The 14851-nt window shown below is 51.9% G+C and overlaps 1 protein-coding gene across 1 annotated transcript in view; it reads left to right on the plus strand.

Moving 5' to 3' along the window:
• Nucleotides 1-14851, plus strand: part of CDS2 (CDP-diacylglycerol synthase 2) — a 29958-nt gene that overhangs the window by 7364 nt on the left and 7743 nt on the right. The window contains exons 2-7 of the mRNA XM_068174332.1: nt 3323-3465; nt 5555-5651; nt 6464-6561; nt 7116-7255; nt 9221-9279; nt 12966-13048. Of these exons, the coding sequence (XP_068030433.1) occupies nt 3323-3465; nt 5555-5651; nt 6464-6561; nt 7116-7255; nt 9221-9279; nt 12966-13048 (620 nt within the window). The remainder of the gene's footprint in view (nt 1-3322; nt 3466-5554; nt 5652-6463; nt 6562-7115; nt 7256-9220; nt 9280-12965; nt 13049-14851) is intronic.

Here is a 14851-nt window from a genome sequence, read left to right on the forward strand (position 1 = left end):
ATCAGGATGGGTGGGGATCAGGCTTTGGAGGGGATCAGGATGTGACAGGGATCAGGCTGGGCAGGGATCAGGCTGAGCAGGGATCAGGCTTTGGAGGGGATCAGGATGTGACAGGGATCAGGCTGGGCAGGGACCAGGATGTGACAGGGATCAGGCTTTGGAGGGGATCAGGATGTGACAGGGATCAGGCTGGGCAGGGATCAGGCTTTGGAGGGGATCAGGCTGGGCAGGGACCAGGATGTGACAGGGATCAGGCTTTGGAGGGGATCAGGATGTGACAGGGATCAGGATGTGACAGGGATCAGGCTGGGCAGGGATCAGGCTGAGCAGGGATCAGGCTTTGGAGGGGATCAGGACATCAGCTCGGTTCCACCGTCAGATTCCTCATTCCTGGAGCTTTGCTTCCATCCCCTCTTGGCCAGCACTGGCAGTGAGGCAGGCACAGCTGCTCTGTCCCTCCCTTCTGCTCTCTGAGCACTTTGGGAAGCCTCTGATCCTGCAGGCAGGAGTTTCCTGCTTTGGCTTTGGGGTGTAAAACTCAGGGGTGCTGCTCGGGTCCTTTGAGCTGGCTGGAGAGCTGTGTGGGGTGAGGGACACTGGCACTGGGTGAGAAACGTGCTGGAGGATCTGGAGTTCAGCCTGGGCTGGGGAGGAGCCGAGCTTGCTCTGGCTGGAGCTATTCTGATTGCTCCCAGGGGAATTCTGCAGCAATCCTTCTATTGGAGAGCACACTGCAATGGGAGCAGGGGCTGCAGCTAAATACAGAGCCCAGCTTGCCCAAAGGCTGACCTGTGCTGGCCCAGGAGATGCCAGATCTGTGCTCTCCAGGGAGTGTTATCATTTCCAGTCTCTGCCTGCTGCCTTGTGGATGTGTGTTCCCGGCTGAGAGGCACTAAATCTCTCCAAAATCTGAGCTCCAGATGGGTTTTCTGGGTCAGTTAAAAATCCCCTGAGAGAAAAGCCAGGTTGCGTTTCACTGCCAGAGCCACCCAGAGCCGTGTGAGGGCTGGCAGAGGTGAGGGGCTGGGGGCAAACCCAAACCCACCCTCCCCCGTGGGTGAATGGAAAGGAGGAGGTGACGCTGGGTGACACTGGGTGCTGCTGGCTGGAGCTCTGCTCATCCCTGGGAATCATCTCTGACATCACTGAGGTATTTTTAGCTGCCTCCACCTGACAGCACCTCCCTGTCCTTGTCTGAGTTCAGAGCCTGGCCTGCAGCCACTGACAGGGAATAATTACCTTTTCCTGCTTTAAATAAGGGAGCAGCTCCAGCCTCGCTGAGCTGCAGGCACCCCAGCCCTGGTTTGGAGCTCTGCAAACAATGAGAATTCATCCCCTGGAGCCTCGTTGTTTGCAGAGCTGCCAGCATTTGGCAGCTCAGCTCCCCCTGTGCTTTTCCTGCAGGCAAAGTCACTTTTCAGGGAGTTTTCAGAGGCCAAGGGCACGGACTCTGCCTTGCTGGATGCTCCCCAGGGAGTGGCCTTTTCCTTCTTTCCTTCCGTGCAGGAGCAGGACGGAGCTGTGCTGCTGGAATAGGGACAAACTGCGGAGCTGTGGCTTTGTCCCTGCTCAGGGGCTGGGCCAGAGGGAAAAGTGCCCCTGGGAAGAGCCAGGACTCACCTGGAATCCCCTTCCCAGCCCTGGCAAAGCTGCCTCTGCTGGGTCTGTTCAGCCCCAAGCACAGGACTTGGCTCAGGGCTGGCTGGGGAGCAGTCCCAGGGGCAGGGCAAGTGTGGGAGCCCAGGGCATCCCTCTGGCTGCCCTGGCTGGCTCCAGACCCTGGCACGGGGCTCGCAGACCCTGGCACCAAGTCAAAACCACCTGTGGCTTCCATTTTAGCCCGTGGAAGAAGCTGCCAACTCCGTGTGAGGAATTACAAGCCACAAGGGTTTGAGCAGTGTGGTAGTTGAGTTAACACAGGGTGAAAAAGTGGAATTTTGGGGTTTTTAGAATGGGGTTAACTGGGGACAAGATGGAGGGATTTGGGCATGTCCTGGCCTTCTTCTCCTTCTCCTTGCCCTCCATGTCTCGCTGTGATGGTGACACTTTTCTGTTGGTTTAAGGTACAGACACACTGCCCGACAGAAATGACAGACATTGGAACATTACTGTAAACATGGCACACGGAGTTTTGGGTATGAAATGGTAACACCAATAATGCTTTTTTTCTTTAAGCCAGGTCCTATAAGCTCTTAGAGATAAGCATTGATAGCTCAGCTACCTCAGGTGGCATAAAGAAGCAGGATTGCTCCTGGGACAGTGTTGGAAACAAAAAGTTTTAATAAAAGGCAAAATAAAGAAGCTCTTGACAGAGAAAAACCGAGCCGGGGCAAGAGGTTCTTGCTCCTGCTAGAGCACCCCACGAAAGCGATTTTCTTCTTTTGTTCTCTTCTTTTCTAGTGGATTGCTTAGGTGGGACTTTTTGGCTCCTGTCCAGTTGGGTGTCCTTAAGTTTGGGGTGAAGTCCCCAAGGTCCTGTGCGGTGTCTTTTAACCAAACTGAGGAGAGAAACTTCTGGGCTTTTGTCCTTTTTAAGGAGACAAAGGGGAACTTGTTTACTCGGTCAACAGAGAGCACATTCCTGCACACCAGCCCAAGGGGTGGGGGTCTGTGGCAGACTGACCGCAGCTCCTTGAGAAAGCATCTCACAGATTAGAGAAATAACCTTGAGAAGCCGACCCTACTTTGGGCATTCCGACTCCTCCTTTGGCTGCGTGGGCTGGGCAGCCAGGACTTCTGCACTCCCGGGGTCACCTCGACCCCCAGACCCCCGAGAGGCAAGTGTGCCCCTCTGCAGCACCTGGGGTTTCTCCTGGCCGCAGGGGATGCCTGGGCCAGGGTGATAAGCCAGGCTCTTCCTCCCCAGCTGCCTGGGGATGGGCTCAGTGTTATTTTTAGTCTCCTCAAGCAGGCAGCGCTTCAGGAGTCTGTCTGCAAGCCTTGAGCCTGCCCTCTTGGAGGCCTTTCTTCCTGGCTAATTTAGGCAGTGCTACATTCTCTGAGACCTGCCTGGGGATTGGGACCTTGTGAAAATTCCTGCTAACAAGCCCTGGAGCACTTGGAGAAGCTCATTAATCAGCCTGGAGGCATCTGTGGCTGTGCAGGGGGAACGGGCCCTGTTCTGTGCCTGCTGCTGAGGCTGAGGGACCACCAACCCCTCCTGGATGCCACTGAAACACCTGGGGGTGCTTCTCATGTGTGTAGCCCTGGTGATACCCAGGATATTTCCTTCTCCCTCTCTGGTGCAGAAGCAGAGTGCTGGTAAGTGTTGGGGCCGGCCCAGAGTGGCTGCTAAAGCTCCTTGGCTCTGTTTGTGCTGCAGGAGTCGGAGTCTGAGAACAGGCTGGATGGAGAGACAGCGTCAGACAGCGAGAGCAAGTCCGAGTTCGGGGGTTCATCCCCAGTGCCAACCTCAGATGACACCCCAGAGGTGCTGAACAGGGCCCTCTCCAACCTGTCCTCGAGGTAAAAACACTCCCTGGGCAGGGCTCTGTCCATCCATCACTGTCCATCCATCACTGTCCCTCCATCACTGTCCATCCATCCTGTCCATCACTGTCCATCCATCACTGTCCATCCATCCTGTCCATCACTGTCCATCACTGTCCATCATTGTCCATCACTGTCCATCCATCACTGTCCATCCATCACTGTCCATCCATCGCTGTCCATCCATCACTGTCCATCCATCCTGTCCATCACTGTCCATCCATCACTGTCCATCCATCCTGTCCATCACTGTCCGTCCATCCTGTCCATCACTGTCCATCACTGTCCATCATTGTCCATCACTGTCCATCCATCCTGTCCATCACTGTCCATCCATCACTGTCCATCCATCCTGTCCATCACTGTCCATCCATCCTGTCCATCACTGTCCATCCATCCTGTCCATCACTGTCCATCCATCACTGTCCATCCATCCTGTCCATCACTGTCCATCCATCCTGTCCATCACTGTCCATCACTGTCCATCATTGTCCATCACTGTCCATCCATCCTGTCCATCACTGTCCATCCATCACTGTCCATCCATCACTGTCCATCATTGTCCATCCATCCTGTCCATCCATCCTGTCCATCACTGTCCATCACTGTCCATCCATCCTGTCCATCACTGTCCATCCATCCTGTCCATCACTGCCTGAGCAGGGCTCTGTCAATCCTGGGGCTGCTGGAAGTTGGAGGAGCAGCCTCTCCCCATCCCCTCTCTCTCCCATCCCCTCTCTCTCCCATCCCTTTTCTCTCCCATCCCTTTTCTCTCCCATCCCTTTTCTCTCCCATCCCCTCTCCCAGCCCCAGCTCGGTTCCACCGTCAGATTCCTCATTCCTGGAGCTTTGCTTCCATCCCCTCTTGGCCAGCACTGGCAGTGAGGCAGGCACAGCTGCTCTGTCCCTCCCTTCTGCTCTCTGAGCACTTTGGGAAGCCTCTGATCCTGCAGGCAGGAGTTTCCTGCTTTGGCTTTGGGGTGTAAAACTCAGGGGTGCTGCTCGGGTGGGAAGGGAGGAGACAGGATTTGGGTGGGAAGGGGAGGGGGCAGGATTTGGGTGGGAGGGGAGGTGTCCCTATTGGACATGAAATGAGTACATAGAAGTTTGGTAAGTTTAAAAGAGAAAAAGACCCAGTTTTATCCGAACATCTGGTATTTATAGAATTCCAAAGGTGACTGTGGATTGGAAGATGGAATTACCACCTCTCCAACCACACTGGTCCAAAGATCAATCAATCATTTCTCTCCACCCACAGAGAAATATGTAAACTATTTTATTTTTATATGAAATTGTGTGGGAATTCTGACTCTCAAATATGTAAACATTATCCAAAGGCTAAAGAAGTTTTATGACAACTTTAAAACTTTCAAAAGAACTGCAAAAGAAAACACTTTCAAAAATCAGGGCAGCAGGGAGGGGGCAGGATTTGGGTGGCAGGGGACAGGATTTGGGTGGGAAGGGAGGGAACAGAGCAGTGCTGGGTCCTGGCAGGTCCAGGAGCCCGTGGGGGGCTTTGACAGCAGAGGTTTGAGCTGGGGGGGTTCAGCCCCTGCTGTAACTCTGATCACCCTGAGCTCTGCAGGACTGCTGGAGGAGTTCACTGGGGACGCCAGGCCTGGGGAGCAGCTGGGGATGTTGACAATCTGCCTGGGAGGAAATGGCTGTGTCGCAGGAGGAGGTGTCACTTCCCTGGGCGTGCTGTGGGGGTGGCAGAGGCTCCCAGCAGGAAAGCAGTGAGGGTCCAGCAGCCAGGGGCCATCTCTCCCCCTGGACAGGGGGAATGGTCCCCATTTTGTGGGAGCTCACCCTGCAGCTTGCCCAAGGGGTGGGAAAGCTGCAGGGCAGGAGCAGAGGCTGCCCTGGCAGGTGCTCAGCTCTCTGCTGAGGTGCAGCTGCTGCAGCCAGCCTTTATCAGCACATCGAGGTCCCTGTGCACCCCTGAGAGGAACTTTGGGGTTTCCAGGGCTCGCTTTCCTTCCTGTGGCACACAGAGAGCAGAAGTTGGTGTGGCTGCTTTGCTCTGCCTTGTCTTTCTCTGATGTTTTCCTTCTCCGTGGCCCAGATGGAAGAACTGGTGGGTGAGGGGCATCCTCACGCTGGCAATGATCACCTTCTTCTTCATCATCATCTACCTGGGCCCCATGGTCTTGATGACAATTGTAAGTGCTCCAGGGAGGTGTCCTGACCTTCCCTGCAGCAGGGGGAGGTTGCTGGGTTGCTGGGGAGCTCAGGGCCTCGTGTTCCAGAGATCCTGGATTCCTCTGTCCATGGAGGAAACCTGGGGAGAATCTGCTGCTCAGTATTTGCAACTCACCCAAGGGTGTGTGTGCAGAGGAAATGGGAGGGAAAAATGCCATCCTGAGCATCCCAGGTGGGACTGGGAGGGAAAAATAACACCTTGAGCTTCCTACATGGGATTGGGAGTAGAAAATGACACCCTGAGCTTCCCACGTGGGAGTGAGAGGGAAAAATGACACCTTGAGCTTTCCTTGGGAGGGAAAAATGCCATCCTGAGCTTTCCAGGTGGGATTGGGAGGGAAAATGGGATTGGGAAGGAGAAATAGCACCCAGAGTTTCCTGGTGGGGACTGGGAGGGAAAAAGGACACCCTGAGTTTCCCGGGGGGCTGGGAGGGAAAAAGGACACCCCGAGTTTCCCGGGGGGACTGGGAGGGAAAAAGGACACCCCGAGTTTCCCGGGGGGCTGGGAGGGAAAAAGGACACCCCGAGTTTCCCGGGGGGACTGGGAGGGAAAAAGGACACCCCGAGTTTCCCGGGGGGACTGGGAGGGAAAAAGGACACCCCGAGTTTCCCGGGGGGACTGGGAGGGAAAAAGGACACCCCGAGTTTCCCGGGGGGCTGGGAGGCTCCTGCAGGGCTGGTGGCAGCTGCTGGAGGTGCCCTGCAGGTGTCTCCTCGAGGGCAGAGGCGCTGAGCCCCCAGGGTCAGTGCCTGGCTGTCCTTGCTGTGCAGGTGATGTGTGTGCAGATCAAATGCTTCCACGAGATCATCACCATTGGCTACAACGTGTACCACTCCTACGACCTGCCCTGGTTCAGGACGCTCAGCTGGTGAGTGAGGGGCGCCCACCTGGGCACCCAGCTGGACACCCAGCTGGGCTCTCACCTGGGCACCCACCTGGACACTCACCTGGGCACCCACCTGGGCTCTCACCTGGGCTCTCACCTGGGCACTCACCTGGGCTCTCACCTGGGCACCCACCTGAGCGCTCACCTGGGCTCTCACCTGGGCACCCACCTGGGCTCTCACCTGGGCACCCACCTGGACACTCACCTGGGCTCTCACCTGGGCACTCACCTGGGCTCTCACCTGGGCTCTCACCTGGGCACCCACCTGAGCGCTCACCTGGGCTCTCACCTGGGCACCCACCTGGGCTCTCACCTGGGCTCTCACCTGGGCTCTCACCTGTGCACCCCCCTGGACACTCACCTGGACACTCACCTGGGCTCTCACCTGGGCTCTCACCTGTGCACCCACCTGGACACTCACCTGGGCTCTCACCTGGGCACCCACCTGGAATTCCTTCCCCAAACCCCACTAACCCACCCCAAAAGCCCAGTGACCCCACTCCTGCTGTGTGTGAATGATTTCCGTCCCTCCCCAGGTACTTTCTGCTGTGTGTGAATTATTTCTTCTACGGGGAGACGGTGACGGATTATTTCTTCACGCTGGTGCAGAGGGAGGAGCCGCTGCGCATCCTCAGCAGATACCATCGCTTCATCTCCTTCGCCCTCTACCTGACAGGTGGGCACCAGGGGGGCTGACAGGTGGGCAGCAGGGGCAGATCTGACAGGTGGGCACCAGGGGCAGATCTGCCAGGTGGGCAGCAGGGGATCTGCCAGGTGGGCAGCAGGGGCAGATCTGACAGGTGGGCACCAGGGGCAGATCTGCCAGGTGGGCAGCAGGGGTCAGATCTGCCAGGTGGGCAGCAGGGGGATCGGACAGGTGAGAGATCTGCCAGGTGGGCAGCAGGGGATCTGCCAGGTGGGCAGCAGGGGCAGATCTGCCAGGTGGGCACCAGGGGCAGATCTGCCAGGTGGGCAGCAGGGGCAGGTCAGATCTGCCAGGTGGGCAGCAGGGGTCAGATCTGATCTGCCAGGTGGGCAGCAGGGGCAGGTCTGAACTGCCAGGTGGGCAGCAGGGGTCTGATCTCCAGGTGGGCAGCAGGGGCAGGTCTGACCTGCCAGATGGGCAGCAGGGGTCAGATCTGCCAGGTGGGCAGCAGGGGCAGGTGAGATCTGCCAGGTGGGCAGCAGGGGCAGGTCAGATCTGCCAGGTGGGCAGCAGGGGCAGGTCTGAACTGCCAGGTGGGCAGTAGGGGTCTGATCTCCAGGTGGGCAGCAGGGGCAGGTGAGATCTGCCAGGTGGGCAGCAGGGGTCAGATCTGCCAGGGGCACAGATGAGGGGCAGGTGAGATCTGCCAGGTGGGCAGCGCATCCCCTCGGCTCCCCGGGGATGCCAGCCGTGGCCAGTGTTGCCGTGGTGGTGCTGGAAGATCCTCACAACGAGGAGAACACCCCAAAATCTCCACGGGGCGGGCAAGCGGCTCATCCGGCCCAGGGCTGCGGCGTGGGGCTGCAGAGCAGGGCTCCCGTAGGCCAGACCAAATGTTCATAAAATATTATAAAATACAACCAGAAATAGAATCGTATCAAAAATATTTCTATTTTAAAAATACAACAATATGTGTTTTTATACATAGGTGTAATGTATGTTTACATTTAAATATTAAATTGGATTTAATTAGGTATTTTATATATTAAAATGTAATAACCCATATTTATTCTTATATATAATAATACACAATTTACATCCATAATACACATTGTTTATTTGATATTTATATTTCTGTTTTCATTTAAATAAAAATAATATTTTAGCTAAATATATGTTTTCTATTTAAAAATGTAATTATATATTTATATAATATTTATATTAATATTGTTATTAAAACATTAATAATATTTAAAAGATATATTTTATATTTTAAAATATAATGATACATATTAATATATAAATGTATTAACACATATATACATAATACTCATTATATATATTTCTATTTTTACTTGAATATAAAAGAATATTTTACTTAAATATATATTTTATATTTAAATTTATAATGATACATATTTATATATACATGTAATGATACATATTATACATACATAATACACATTATAGATATATTTATTTAAATATCAAATATTTATGTAAATATGTACTTTATATTTAAAATATATTACTACTTATTTATACATATATAATAATATGTATTATATGTAATATGCATTATATATAATATTTATATTTTTATTTAAATATGAAATATTTTACTTAAAGATATATTTTATATTTTAAATCTAATGGTACATATTTACATATATTAATACATAATATACTTAAAGATATATTTTATATTTAAAATCTAAAGATACATAATTACATATATTAATAGATAATATACATACATAATACACTTGATATATAAAATATTTCTATTTCTACTTAAATATCACGTAATATTTAGATGCATATTTTATATCTGAAATACAATAATACATATTTGTATAGATATAATAATACATATTACACATATATATGTAATATTTCTGTTTTTCTTTAAATAGAGAAGAACATTTGCTTGCAGTCTGACCCTCGGGGTGGCAGGCTCACTGCCAGCTCTGACTCTGCTCCTGTCTCCCCCAGGGTTCTGCATGTTCGTGCTGAGTCTGGTGAAGAAGCACTATCGCCTGCAGTTCTACATGGTGAGCTGCAGCTGGGGTCAAAGTCAAATTCACATTTCACATTTTGGTGAGGTTAAATTCAGGGTTTGGTGAGGTTAAATTCAGGGTTTGGTGAGGTTAAATTCAGGGTTTGGTGAGGTTAAATTCAGGGTTTGCACTATCGCCTGCAGTTCTACATGGTGAGCTGCAGCTGGGGTCAAAGTCAAATTCACATTTTGGTGAGGTTAAATTCAGGGTTTGGTGAGGTTAAATTCAGGGTTTGGTGAGGTTAAATTCAGGGTTTGGTGAGGTTAAATTCAGGGTTTGGTGAGGTTAAATTCAGGGTTTGCACTATCGCCTGCAGTTCTACATGGTGAGCTGCAGCTGGGGTCAAAGTCAAACTCAGGGTTTGGTGAGGTTAAATTCATGTCATGGTGAGGTTAAATTCAGGGTTTGCACTATCGCCTGCAGTTCTACATGGTGAGCTGCAGCTGGGGTCAAAGTCAAATTCACATTTTGGTGAGGTTAAATTCAGGGTTTGGTGAGGTTAAATTCAGGGTTTGGTGAGGTTAAATTCAGGGTTTGCACTATCGCCTGCAGTTCTACATGGTGAGCTGCAGCTGGGGTCAAAGTCAAATTCACATTTCACATTTTGGTGAGGTTAAATTCAGGGTTTGGTGAGGTTAAATTCGGGGTTTGCATTATCGCCTGCAGTTCTACATGGTGAGCTGCAGCTGGGGTCAAAGTCAAATTCACATTTCACATTTTGGTGAGGTTAAATTCAGGGTTTGGTGAGGTTAAATTCAGGGTTTGCACTATCGCCTGCAGTTCTACATGGTGAGCTGCAGCTGGGGTCAAAGTCAAATTCACATTTTGGTGAGCTTAAATTCAGGGTTTGGTGAGGTTAAATTCAGGGTTTGGTGAGGTTAAATTCAGGGTTTGGTGAGGTTAAATTCAGGGTTTGGTGAGGTTAAATTCAGGGTTTGCACTATCGCCTGCAGTTCTACATGGTGAGCTGCAGCTGGGGTCAAAGTCAAATTCACATTTTGGTGAGGTTAAATTCAGGGTTTGCTGAGGTTAAATTCAGGGTTTGGTGAGGTTAAATTCATGTCATGGTGAGGTTAAATTCAGGGTTTGGTGTGGTTAAATTCATGTCATGGTGAGGTTAAATTCAGGGTTTGCATTATCGCCTGCAGTTCTACATGGTGAGCTGCAGCTGGGGTCAAAGTCAAATTCACATTTTGGTGAGGTTAAATTCATGTCATGGTGAGGTTAAATTCATGTCATGGTGAGGTTAAATTCAGGGTTTGGTGAGGTTAAATTTATGTCATGGTGAGGTTAAATTCACATTTTGGTGAGGTTAAATTCAGGGTTTGGTGAGGTTAAATTCAGGGTTTGGTGAGGTTAAATTCAGGGTTTGCACTATCGCCTGCAGTTCTACATGGTGAGCTGCAGCTGGGGTCAAAGTCAAATTCACATTTCACATTTTGGTGAGGTTAAATTCAGGGTTTGGTGAGGTTAAATTCGGGGTTTGCATTATCGCCTGCAGTTCTACATGGTGAGCTGCAGCTGGGGTCAAAGTCAAATTCACATTTCACATTTTGGTGAGGTTAAATTCAGGGTTTGGTGAGGTTAAATTCAGGGTTTGCACTATCGCCTGCAGTTCTACATGGTGAGCTGCAGCTGGGGTCAAAGTCAAATTCACATTTTGGTGAGCTTAAATTCAGGGTTTGGTGAGGTTAAATTCAGGGTTTGCACTATTGCCTGCAGTTCTACATGGTGAGCTGCAGCTGGGGTCAAAGTCAAATTCACATTTTGGTGAGGTTAAATTCAGGGTTTGGTGAGGTTAAATTCAGGGTTTGGTGAGGTTAAATTCAGGGTTTGCACTATCGCCTGCAGTTCTACATGGTGAGCTGCAGCTGGGGTCAAAGTCAAATTCACATTTCACATTTTGGTGAGGTTAAATTCAGGGTTTGGTGAGGTTAAATTCGGGGTTTGCATTATCGCCTGCAGTTCTACATGGTGAGCTGCAGCTGGGGTCAAAGTCAAATTCACATTTCACATTTTGGTGAGGTTAAATTCAGGGTTTGGTGAGGTTAAATTCGGGGTTTGCATTATCGCCTGCAGTTCTACATGGTGAGCTGCAGCTGGGGTCAAAGTCAAATTCACATTTCACATTTTGGTGAGGTTAAATTCAGGGTTTGGTGAGGTTAAATTCAGGGTTTGCACTATCGCCTGCAGTTCTACATGGTGAGCTGCAGCTGGGGTCAAAGTCAAATTCACATTTTGGTGAGCTTAAATTCAGGGTTTGGTGAGGTTAAATTCAGGGTTTGGTGAGGTTAAATTCAGGGTTTGGTGAGGTTAAATTCAGGGTTTGGTGAGGTTAAATTCAGGGTTTGCACTATCGCCTGCAGTTCTACATGGTGAGCTGCAGCTGGGGTCAAAGTCAAATTCACATTTTGGTGAGGTTAAATTCAGGGTTTGCTGAGGTTAAATTCAGGGTTTGGTGAGGTTAAATTCATGTCATGGTGAGGTTAAATTCAGGGTTTGGTGTGGTTAAATTCATGTCATGGTGAGGTTAAATTCAGGGTTTGCATTATCGCCTGCAGTTCTACATGGTGAGCTGCAGCTGGGGTCAAAGTCAAATTCACATTTTGGTGAGGTTAAATTCATGTCATGGTGAGGTTAAATTCATGTCATGGTGAGGTTAAATTCAGGGTTTGGTGAGGTTAAATTTATGTCATGGTGAGGTTAAATTCAGGGTTTGGTGAGGTTAAATTCAGGGTTTGGTGAGGTTAAATTCAGGGTTTGCACTATCGCCTGCAGTTCTACATGGTGAGCTGCAGCTGGGGTCAAAGTCAAATTCGGGGTTTGGTGAGGTTAAATTCAGGGTTTGGTGAGGTTAAATTCAGCGTTTGGTGAGGTTAAATTCAGGGTTTGGTGAGGTTAAATTCAGGGTTTGGTGAGGTTAAATTCAGGGTTTGCACTATCGCCTGCAGTTCTACATGGTGAGCTGCAGCTGGGGTCAAAGTCAAACTCGGGGTTTGGTGAGGTTAAATTCAGGGTTTGGTGAGGTTAAATTTGGGGTTTGGTGAGGTTAAATTTGGGGTTTGGTGAGGTTAAATTCAGGGTTTGGTGAGGTTAAATTCATGTCACGGTGAGGTTAAATTCAGGGTTTGCACTATCGCCTGCAGTTCTACATGGTGAGCTGCAGCTGGGGTCAAAGTCAAATTCGGGGTTTGGTGAGGTTAAATTCAGGGTTTGGTGAGGTTAAATTCCGGGTTTGGTGAGGTTAAATTCAGGGTTTGGTGAGGTTAAATTCGGGGTTTGGTGAGGTTAAATTCGGGGTTTGCACTATCGCCTGCAGTTCCACATGGTGAGCTGCAGCTGGGGCTGCTGGGTTCAAAGTCATCTCCTGGTGAGATTAAAATGAATATTCTGGTGAGGTTAAAATTCATGTTTTGGTGAGGTTAAATTCAGGGTTTGGTGAGGTTAAATTTGGGGTCTGGCGAGGTTAAATTAATATTTTGGTGAGGTTAAATCCAGGTTGGAAAGGCTCAGCCAGAAGCCCAGCCTTCCTGCTCAGCTCTTCCTCCGGCACTGAGATGTTCTGTGGGAGCTTGGTGCCAGGGGGGCTCAGCACAAGAGCCCTTGTCCCGCTCCTGTGGCTAATTAACAAACAGATAATGAATGACTAAACGAGGAGGGGGGGCTGTCCTGTCCTGCAGTTCGGCTGGACGCATGTGACGCTGCTGATTGTGGTCACCCAGTCCCACCTCATCATCCACAACCTGTTCGAAGGGATGATCTGGTGAGTTCTGCTGCCCCAAGCTGCTGGGAAACAGAAAATCTGTGCATTTTCTGGAGTCCCTGCGTTCTCCTGGGGTCCCTGCGTTCTCCTGGAGTTCTCCTGGGGTCCCTGCGTTCTCCTGGGGTCCCTGCGTTCTCCTGGAGTTCTCCTGGGGTCCCTGCGTTCTCCTGGAGTCCCTGCGTTCTCCTGGAGTTCTCCTGGGGTCCCTGCGTTCTCCTGCGTTCTCCTGGGGTCCCTGCGTTCTCCTGGAGTTCTCCTGGGGTCCCTGCGTTCTCCTGGAGTTCTCCTGGGGTCCCTGCGTTCTCCTGGAGTCCCTGTGTTCTCCTGGAGTTCTCCTGTGGTCCCTGCGTTCTCCTGGAGTTCTCCTGGGGTCCCTGCGTTCTCCTGGGGTCCCTGCATTTTCCTGGGGTCCCTGCGTTCTCCTGGGATCCCTGCGTTCTCCTGGGGTCCCTGCGTTCTCCTGGAGTTCTCCTGGGGTCCCTGCGTTCTCCTGCGTTCTCCTGGGGTCCCTGCGTTCTCCTGGAGTTCTCCTGGGGTCCCTGTGTTCTCCTGGAGTTCTCCTGGGGTCCCTAAGTTCTCCTGGAGTTCTCCTGGGGTCCCTGCGTTCTCCTGGGATCCCCTGTCCCAGGTTCCTCCAAGCCCACCCAGCCTGGCCTGGGGCACTTCCAGGGGAGTCCAGGACCTCTCGGCCCTGGATAGAACACGGGGGTCTTGGGGGGGGCACGGAGGTTTTGGGGGGGGGCACGGAGGTTTTGGGGAGTGTTTGTCAGAGCCAAGGGGGAAGTGCGGCGGTGCCTGTTGGGGATTGGGATCCCACAGGAGCTATCCCAATGGAGTGACCCCAGTCCCCCAGAGTGACCCCACTCCCCCAGAGTGACCCCAGGCCCACAGGAGTGATCCCCCAGAGTGACCCCAACTCCCCCAAAGTGACCTCAGTCCTCAGAGTGACCCCGTGCCCAGAGTGACCTCAGTCCCCAGAGTGACCCCAACTCCCCAAGAGTGACCCCAGTCCTCAGAGTGACCCCAACTCCGCAAGAGTGACCCTGTGCCCAGAGTGACCCCATGCCCAGAGTGACCCCGTGCCCAGAGTGACCCCAATCCCCAGAGTGACCCCGTGCCCAGAGTGACCCCAATCCCCAGAGTGACCCCGTGCCCAGAGTGACCCCGTGCCCAGAGTGACCCCAGTCCCCAGAGTGACCCCAGTCCCCAGAGTGACCCCGTGCCCAGAGTGACCCCAATCCCCAGAGTGACCCCAATCCCCAGAGTGACCCCGTGCCCAGAGTGACCCCAATCCCCAGAGTGACCCCGTGCCCAGAGTGACCCCAGTCCCCAGAGTGACCCCAATCCCCAGAGTGACCCCGTGCCCAGAGTGACCCCGTGCCCAGAGTGACCCCGTGCCCAGAGTGACCCCAGTCCCCAGAGTGACCCCGTGCCCAGAGTGACCCCAGTCCCCAGAGTGACCCCATACCCAGAGTGACCCCGTGCCCAGAGTGACCCCGTGCCCAGAGTGACCCCAATCCCCAGAGTGACCCCGTGCCCAGAGTGACCCCAATCCCCAGAGTGACCCCGTGCCCAGAGTGACCCCAATCCCCAGAGTGACCCCGTGCCCAGAGTGACCCCGTGCCCAGAGTGACCCCAATCCCCAGAGTGACCCCAATCCCCAGAGTGACCCCGTGCCCAGAGTGACCCCGTGCCCAGAGTGACCCCAGTCCCCAGAGTGACCCCAGTCCCCAGAGTGACCCCGTGCCCAGAGTGACCCCATGCCCAGAGTGACCCCAGTCCCCAGAGTGACCCCGTGCCCAG

This window comes from Anomalospiza imberbis, chromosome 28 (genome assembly GCF_031753505.1).
Source record: "Anomalospiza imberbis isolate Cuckoo-Finch-1a 21T00152 chromosome 28, ASM3175350v1, whole genome shotgun sequence".
Taxonomy (NCBI): domain Eukaryota; kingdom Metazoa; phylum Chordata; class Aves; order Passeriformes; family Viduidae; genus Anomalospiza; species Anomalospiza imberbis.